This window comes from Temnothorax longispinosus, unplaced genomic scaffold (genome assembly GCF_030848805.1).
Source record: "Temnothorax longispinosus isolate EJ_2023e unplaced genomic scaffold, Tlon_JGU_v1 HiC_scaffold_44, whole genome shotgun sequence".
NCBI classification, from domain to species: domain Eukaryota; kingdom Metazoa; phylum Arthropoda; class Insecta; order Hymenoptera; family Formicidae; genus Temnothorax; species Temnothorax longispinosus.
The window spans coordinates 135,510-145,496 of record NW_027270275.1 but is presented as its reverse complement, the minus strand read 5'-3'; the positions used below and the strand labels follow the sequence as shown (position 1 = coordinate 145,496).

The window sequence follows — 9,987 nt, the reverse complement described above, 5'->3', positions numbered from 1 at the left end:
GAACTGCACCAACATTTGCTTCGGACGACGTACATCGCTAATATTTGGGCCCATGCACATCTTGCTGTTCCAACTGAATTGCACCCGACTGATTACGGCTGGAGAGAAGAGGACAACAAAGTTTTGTTTAAATGGTTCGACGGCGATCAGCTACCCTCTTCTCTTGGCGATATTACCATCGAGGAAGAAAAAGAAAGTACTGCAAGTCAGAATTATACTTCACTATTTCTTTATTCAAGTGTAATTTTTAGATTAGTTTTGTTTTTAATTTAAAAATACAGTTTAGAAACAATTAAAACAATTTTGTATTATAACGTGAACACTTTTTATAAATAATATTCTAATTAATTTCAAAATTTTTCTCTTGCGTTATTATATTATTATATTATATATGTATTAAAATTATAAAACTAAAACTTTTTTATGCGATTATTTTTTATGTAATAATATATTATTTATTATATTTGCTTACAGATGATGAGGATCGGACGCCGATGATCGATATGGATTACAGCGACCACGAAAGCGAGCAAGAGTTTGAGGGCGATGATGAGGAAGACTGAAGAGTAAATGTCTCATACCTCATACGTATTAAAAAAAAAAAACGTAAATAAAAAATTATTTTTGTCAATAAATGCGTTAAATATAATTACATATTTGAATATAATCAATAGCATAATTTAGCGCGAGAGAGAAGCAGCTGATGCCGTGAGATAGGCGCAACGCGCCCGCGCGCATATACGCACTGTTTTATTAATAAAAATCAAGTTATCTGAAACCAAGAAATTTGTAAACTTATAGTTATCTGTAACAGTTACACGAAAATAATTGTCCGCTGAGGTTTTTGCAGTGAAAAAGTGCTCAGCTGATGCAGTGAAGGATGCCACGCGCCCGCGCGCATAGCGATGCGCCGTATCTTTCAGTCGTCAGCTGAGCACTTTTCCACCGCGAAAAACTCAGCGGACAATTATTTTCGTGAAATTGTTAAAGTTGACTATAACTTCCCCAAATTTCAGCTTTCTTAGTATAAGTTTACTCAGCGCATATTTTTCGCATGTTTGGGCGAGAAGCTGACGTACAACCCCCCACCATGAAGTCAGCTGACTATTATTTTCCGTTTATTTAGATCATAATAAACGTACATACAAACAAAGTCTCAGCTTTCTTTATGTCGGTTTATTTTTATTATAATTATACGTGTGTGGGTGGCTGCCGCGGCAACACCCACCGCTATCATGGAAGCTGACGTTCACTTCGTTTATTAGCAGACCGAATTGAACACTAGCCGAAAATCTTAGATTTCTTAAAATAATTCACTTAAAATGGCAGCTGGCTCCCGGACTATTAGTAGCGTCGTTGCAAACTATCACGGAAAGGATCTGTTCGGTTTCTGCTGCCACTCTGTTCTCAAGTCATACGCGCAGCCTCTGCTTGATCTTTGTTGTCAATCTGCTGCCAAGTATGTGTGCAGGCTCTGCGCGGTTTCTGCTGCCAATCTGCTCACATTGCCTGTCAGCAGGCTCTGTCGCATTTCTGGCTACAGTTTGACAACATCATTTGATAGAGCAGTTTCCGCGTGCAATTTGTTGCCTTTCTGATATCAAAAATTTAATGCAGACTCTGCTTGGAATCTGCTGCTCAGGTTTGGCTATCTGGGGGGTTATATGCAGTTAGAATTTTCAAAAATTCGAATTTTGGTTTATTGCATTTTTGTAATGTACATGTATTCAAGTATATACCCTGAAAATTTCAAGTCGATCCGACAAATATTCTCGAAGTTACACGCACATTTGAGAAAACGTCTCAAAGCGTTTAAAAGCAGGTAGCAGGTCCGCAGACAGCATCAAATTGAACTTTTAGAAGCTGCCGAAAGATCAGAGGGCTTACTGTATGGGCCTGGAATAGACGACTCGATGTAAGTTGAAAAAAAAATTTTTTATTACGTATAAAGTGCTCTTTCGTTGAGATAAACGCGTTTATCTCAAAACTGTGTTTTCAAAGTCGGTGACCAAGATTTCTCGGAAACGGTTGAACCGATCGGGCTCAAATTTTTACACAAGCTTTATAAATATATTTTTTAGTAATTGATCGAAGGATTTTACTCGTCGATAAATATTTTCCATTTTATAAACAATTTAAGGCCAAAATTTATAGCAAAAATCGAAATTTTTTGTTTAAAAAACCGCTATTTTTGTTAAAATTAATATTTTGCTTATTTCTTCGATTAAATACTAGATAATATATTATATTAACGAAATCTTTTTGGTTTTTTGATTTCAGATGATTCAGTCCAGAGATAGAGTGGTCACTGCAAGACACCTTTTTTTAGAGATGCTCCCGGACGTCGGCTATAGCGGCCTTAAAAATCATTATTTTTAAACAAAAAAATTTGAGATTATACTTAAAAGTGACTACAATAAGTGTGTAAAATTTTGTGTTTTTAAATTAAAATGCCTTTCCAGGATAAATTCTTAAAAAATCGCTTTTTATCGGCCTCCTAACTGCATATACCCCCCTAACCTTTGTCATTACTCAATATAATGACAATTGCATTGTACTCAATTACATTTACATTTCATTTCTTTTCGACGTCTCGAGACAAATAACAGTCATGTTTTTCTATCATGTGAGATTAATCAGTGTGATTAATTATAATACATAAAGATGCGTCTGCGTGAATCATGTAATTCATGTACATGTTGTGATATGTTCTGATGTGATAATTTAATGACTTTAATGTTCGAATACGTTCTGATGTGATAATTTAATGATTTTAACGTTTTGATAAGTTCTGATGTTATAATTTAATAACGTTAACGTTAAGAGTAATGCACTCTACCTAAGTATTAATTTGACATAATGATTACCTTTGATTTCTTTAATAAGAATACATTTATACATAGTTTACATGATCCTTCGGAGTTCAATTAGTTTTCAATTTAATATCTTTAACGACGTTTAATAGCTTAGAATTATTCAATAATATTCAGCCTGTTTGATTTACGCTCTTGCAGCTGAATAGAGTTAACAATTCAGAATTAAATAATATCAATTTTACCTTTCAAATGTGATTCGTATTAACAATAAATTGAACGCTTACTTATCTGATTATATCTGTGTGATTATATTGACAATAAGTTGAATATGTATTTATCTAATGATAAGTATTAAGATTTTGTGCTGCATTCCATGCGCACCTGTTTATGAAACAACAGTTCCAATAATTATATGATTAACATATATGATTTTCTCTCAGTGAGTATCGCTCTCTCTCCCCCCTTGATACATATCTACATAGCTCGTACAGCCACCTTTCCAAGCCATTATCTGTCTCCTCCTTTACTCCGAGCCAACCGTTCGCTCCCCCTCTCCAGTAACGTCCCCCGCGATGAAATAATATATTTTTTAATTTAAAATCATCGGTTATTACTTTACTAAAGGAGTGTAAAATATATCAATCGCTTAAGCAACTGTTAAAGATATACCTACATAAGATTAATTATTAATTAACATAAATAATAGAAAAACATAATCGTAATTAGTGTCAAGATATTATTAATCATAAATAAAATCTGATAATAAATTAGCGATAAGCAATAGAATATAATTAACCTTACTTAAATCCTAATCAGAGTCATTATAGGTTAACAGTTCGACCAATTTAGCAAATCGCAATTAGATAATGGAGCTACGAATTCCAGTATTTAAACCCGCAGTTTGCAATATTCGCCAGCCTCGTTTAAAAGAGAAAAGAAACGTAATACCCGGTGTATTGTATACAAAGTACTGGACACAGAAATGTATGTATTGGAACTGACTGGAAATAGTGGAAATGTTCGGAGTGGATTCCGATCAAAATTCAATTTTTCCCTAAATTTCTATTTTTTTAAGGGAAAACGGAATAATTTTAATCAGAATGCATTCTGAACAATTCCATAGAAAAAGAAACTCCATTACTACAGTTTAAAAAATTCCGGCAAATGCAATAAGTTACCCAGATTTACCCTGAAATTTCAGGATGGAAAATTTTGCTCCCGAGGTGCACCCGGGTGAAGTTTCCGAACGACTTCATTTTTGTCACACTGGTACAACCCGAACATTTCCGAACAGTAAGAGCCTCAGCGGGTGCACCTGGGTGAAGTTTCTGAACGCAGACCAGCTCTAGTACCCACCTAATATACCTATCCTGTACCCTCTCAATCTACTGTGTGTATTAAATACTATAGTCTTTTCTCAGAATCATAATTAAATAATGTAATTGTACTATTAAAACTGTGATCATAATTGCTATTATCATATATTAATGATTCAATTAACATTATCAATAATTTTTTAGGTTTGCAAAAACGATTACCTTATTATTGACTTAAAAAATGAAGCCGAAGGTCTTGAAGCGAGTATACATTGGCATGGCATTTTTCAAAATGGATATCAATATTATGATGGCGTACCATACTTGACGCAATGTCCAATTTCATCAGCTAATACATTCAGGTATTATATAATAATTAAGTAATTTAATATTAAGTTCCTTATCTTAATATTATTTTAATCCTTCTATATATAAAATGATTAGAAGAATCGATTTATGTAAGAAAAAGTTATGGTGTTATTACAGTAGTATAAGTAATCTCCACATCCTGAAAAAAACTACCTAAAATATATCAAGAGACACGGTAGTGTCTCGCGCCAAGTATACGCGAAGCGAGACCGCATCGTGGATCATTTACGCAACGCGACGAGTTGCGAGTACCCGAGATTTTGAGATCTCGATAACCAGTGAACGAATCAAGTTCTAACTAGGCTTAATGGATAGCTTGGACCAAATTTATACCATAAAAGTGTCTTTATTTTTCTGTTTTATTTACGTGCCTTACGAGCGGAGATATTGCGATGCAAAGTCCAAATGTGGAAATTTTTATTTAAGAAACGTCCACGTCGTCGTCGTCAGACAAAAATGGCGGCTGGTGTGTCACTTTCCCATATTTGACACGAGAGGGCAGTGAAGCCCGTGCAGACCGTGCACTGTCGCAGTGCGTGACAGCATATATATGTACGTGTGCGTTCTGCGCTCAGTGCAGATAGTGCGTTCAGGCGGTTCAGCGCGCTGTCATGCTAGGTTTACGCGAGCATTACTTCTGTAGTAACTTATGATAATTCCTCCGCGTAAACGGGGTTTTGTGGTATAACTTACGATAATCCATTCTGTGTAAACGAGTGAATTACTGTAAGTTACTATAGAAGAAACGCTCGCGTAAACGTAAGTCAGTTATAACCTAGAAATAGTGACTGTCGTGACCATCGCCGCATGACAGATAGTGATAGTGAAATATATATTGACGGCAGGGAGCTGATGCCGAGGAGATCTTTAAGAAGGAAGGTGTATCCAAAATCACACGTACGTATATGCTGTCTTGTAAAAGTTGTAAAAGTTAAAGAGAACGAGAAAGTGATCTGTATCTATATGCACGTGTGACAGGCACTATTTTTCTGAAAAATCTATCGTATTTATATGCACGTGTAACAGGCACTATCGCGTAATAAAGATTTCTCCAAAGTATGTTGATTATTTTTTAGTAATACATTTTGTGTAGTAAAAAAGATTCTGAAAAAGAAAATCACTTATGTTCCGTTTGTTTTTAATTAATACTTAAAATATCACAATGTCAATAAGTAAGGAAATGATATTTAAAACAACAATTTATGGATATACGTATATTTCGCTTCTTACTTTAATTAGATATTATATTATGTTATTTAAACTTTAATATAGTATCTGATGGATATATATTATATTCAGTAGAATAAATTAATAATAATCCTTGCTTCCAATTTAAGATGTAATTGGTAATGTGAATACATGGCCCATTCAAAAAATGTTTTAGGATAAAATTATAAATGATCACAATTTAACAGAAAACAGTTTGTGCTTTTGGTTAAAGAATACTCTGTATTTATGATTTCTATTATTCTCTGTTTTAACAAAAATTGATAATTTTAAAATATATAATTGAATGAAGTTGTAAATAACATATGATCTAATAGTAAAAAGTAAAATATAAATTCATAAATTATTATTTCTTCACCTACCGATATCGTGATATTTTAAGTATTAATTATAAACTAACGGAACAACAATTATTCTTTTGAGAATATTTTTTACTACCCGAAATACATAAAATAAATACACAAATATTTCAAATAAAATCGAAGAGAGTGCCGTAATACTACATACATATTTACTAAAGTTTTATGGAATTAACAAATTAGTAATTAGTCACAAAAAATTACTAATTACGTAAAAATTAATAATAATTAGATAAAAGTGAATTACGCATTACTAACAAAAATTATAATTTGTCAGAGAAAAATTTCTAGTTACGTAAAAATTAGTATTTAGGCGAAAATAAATCAATTTTTTTAAAGTAAAAGTCAATTTTTTATTATTAAAATAACAAATAGTTTGTAAAAAATAAAATTCTACTTATTTGAAAATTAATTAATTAATAGAAAATAATTACTAATTTTTTGAATAAGGAATAATTAGTGTCAGGTAAATTACTTATTTTAAAAATTATTAATTGGTTTAATATAAATAATTTAATTATTGCAGTTAAACAATTTAAAAAAAATTATGTTAATGTTATATATATGTATTATATACAACCCTTTATTTTTTACATATACATATATATGTGTATTTATATCCATTTAATATAGAGAATCGCAAGAATAATATTAAATATAATAAATACGTATTTAATCAATACCTATATGTGTGTGTGTGTGTGTGTGTGTGTGTGTGTGTGTGTGTGTGTGTGTGTGTGTGCGTGTGTGCGTGTGCGTGTGCGTGTGTGTGTGTGCGTGTGCGTGTGCGTGTGCGTGTGCGTGTGCGTGTGCGTGCGCGTGCGCGTGCGCGTGCGCGTGTGTGTGTGTGTGTGTGTGTGTGTGTGTGTGTGTGTGTGTGTAGGTCCAGGAGCAGTTTCCAGGACATCACTTAAAAACATTTTTTTTATATCTTTTACACTGTTCTTTATCTCTTATTTAAATAAAACAAAGGTATTTTTAATGGTTTCGAAGAAAAACCTAATTTGGCAGTTTCCAGGACAATCACAGATGGTAGATTCAGGGACAGCATATGTTTCCAGGACATTCGACTATAACGGCAGGTTCCAGGACATTTTTCTATACATATCTAATGGTAGTTTCCAGTACATAGACTACTTTATTGAATATCTGTATATATATTGGATTAATAATATTATAAATGTATTAATAATACTATATACAGGGTGCCCCTGAATTCTTGGTACTTTTCTCATATTTAGATAGAGCGAGCCAAACTGAGTCGAAAAGTCATGTACCATTTTGCAATTTTCGCAATAGTTGACGAGTTATTAATAATTAAAAATCGCCGTATTAGCCCGCCCTCCGCCAAATCCAAGCGCGCGGCGAGATGCGGCCGCCCCGCGGTCAGCGCGCGGGCAGTTGTTTACTACAAGCGGCGATGATTACGCACGAGCGGCGCGTAACGCCGGGCCCCTGTCCTAAGCGATGATAATTTCTCTCCTTTTTTTAAATACAAATAAAATTTTCTAACAACATAGAACATTTTTTTGTGCGTACGTATGTACATACGTGTGTACATGCATACAGGAAAATATCAATTGTGCTGCTTAAAAAAACGATTACTCAATTTACTTTTTTTTTTTTTAGTAAGTAACGGTTGTCTTTAAGAAAGAATATTTTCTTGATAATAGTTTTAAAATGTACAAGTTTTAGAAAGAGTCTTTATCATGTACTATGTACTCGAAAGAAGAATTTATACTCCTTCAAAGAACATAATAAAATTCTATCAAAGAAAAGTCAAAATAATAAATAAAGTAATAATGAGGACCCTCGAGATTAAAATAGGAGAAGGCTATGAGGGTCAGACGCAGATCACAGTGCGTAATATCAGAAATAAGTGATTTATTCGTCGTTTTGATACATTACATCGATCCGTACGTTTCGGCTCAGTTTTGAGCCATCTTCAGCGGTAGTTACAGAAATTAAGTTACACGTTCTCCGTACCGTATGGCAAGTTTACTGATTCAAAGTATCAGAAACATAGACCAATTGATCCGTATCTGTAAATTTGTTCAATTAATGTTGAGATATTAGAAAGATCCCTTAGGAAACTCACCATTTGGTCTGAAAAACGTGGAATACAGAGCCATGTATACATAATGAATACTCTCTGCGAGAAGACTTGACGATCTTATCGAAACGAGACATGCACAGCAATGATATAAAAGGCTTTGCAAGAAGAGGCATGTCGTAGGTCAACACACCGGCGAGGATTATAACAAAGCACTTAGGTTGTAATTCACAATTTTTTTGTTACTTCCTATTCCTATTGTCTGTTGCCTGGGATTGTGCAAGGGGCTTAAGTACTCGATAAATTTTTTTTTATATAAAAACATATATAAATATATGTAATTATATAATGTAATTATGTAATTATATATTGTATATATTTAACCAATTAATAATTTTTAAAATCACATCCCACTTTTGCTCCTCGTTTTCCAATTTCAATAGCTCCATTTCTCTTTTCTGCATCCCCCCCCTATTCTCCTTACCTCTATTACCTTTGCTTTAACCTCTATGTCCTCCAGCAGCTTTTCTGCTTCCTCCCTCCTTCCACCCTCTCTAGCCTCCAGCTTTCTTATCACAATATTCCTCTTCCTTTTTTCCTTCTCCTTCCTTTCCAGCTTTCTCTCCACCACTCTCATCCTCTCCTCTACCTCCTCTCTCTTGTTTTTCTCCTCCCCCTTTTTCTCCTCTTTTCTCTCTTTCTATTTTCTCCTCCAACCTTTTTAATCATTTTTCCACTTTTTCTTTCTCTTTTCTTAGTTCTTCACTCTTCTCTCTCCATAGCATGTTTTGTGGACCTTAAGGCGGCATTCGATTCGGTAGATAGAGGAGTCTTAATAAAAGCAATGAAAGGAAGGAAAATTAGGGAAGGGTTGGCGAGGACAGAGGAGATTTTGAGGGAGACAAAAAGTAGAGTAAGGATGGGTGCTGGAATAGGGGAAGAGTTCTGGACGGGGAGGTGTGTAAGGCAGGGGTGCTCACTGCGCCCGTTACTGTTTAATGTGATGTTAGCGGATATGGAGGAAGAAATGGGAAAGGTGAAATAGGGAGAGATAATGGTAGGAGGCAAGAGGATTAATACATTAGCGTACGCGGATGATGTAGTGCTAATAGCAGAGGACGAGGATCAAATGAGGAGCATGTTAGAAAGGCTGGAAGGATACCTAGGATACCTAGATAAGAAGGGACTAGATCTGAATACGGAGAAAACGAAAATAATGAGGTTTAAAAAAGGCGGAGGAAGGGAGAGCAAGAGAAGATGGAGATGAAAAAGAAAAGAAATAGGAGAGATGAAGGAATTCCGTTATTTAGGTTACGTGTTCCAAAGGAATGGAGGACAGGAAGCACAAATAAGAGGAAAAATTAAAAAAGCGGCCGCAGTGATGGGGAAAGTGTGGGGGATAGGGAAAAGAAGATTTGGGAAAAACTGGGGAAAAAGGTTGAGGCTTTTTGACAGACTGGTTTGAACGGTAATGGGATATGGACCAGAAGTATGGAGATGGAGGAAAAGGGAAGGATTGGAGAAAGTGGAGGAAAGATATTGTTACGCGCCGACGAGCGTTCGCCACACAATTACTCACTTTCACACTCGCGGCGCGTGTCACGACACTTTCGCACAAATAAGATGACTCGTTTAGAAAATCAGTAGCTCTTTATTACGACTCTCGGTATAATAGAGGAGCTCGGGACGACACGTCCGAACGAGACGCGTCCCAGAGTAAATCTGAACATCAGGTATAACAGGAAAATCAATAGTTAATTGAGCATCATGCAATCAATATTAGTAAACAAGCATCCGTCGCTAAGGACGATTCGCGACGCGACATTAAATAACGGGCGACTCGCATA

At 34.8% G+C, this 9,987-nt stretch overlaps 1 protein-coding gene across 1 annotated transcript in view; it reads left to right on the top strand.

Annotated features, from left to right (window-relative positions):
• The first annotated feature begins 1,322 nt into the window (after window positions 1-1,322).
• LOC139824565 (uncharacterized) overlaps window positions 1,323-9,987 on the top strand; it is a 114,071-nt gene continuing 105,406 nt past the window's right edge. Inside the window, exons 1-2 of the mRNA XM_071797101.1 lie at window positions 1,323-1,511; window positions 4,337-4,494. Coding sequence (XP_071653202.1) covers window positions 1,323-1,511; window positions 4,337-4,494 — 347 coding nt within the window. The remainder of the gene's footprint in view (window positions 1,512-4,336; window positions 4,495-9,987) is intronic.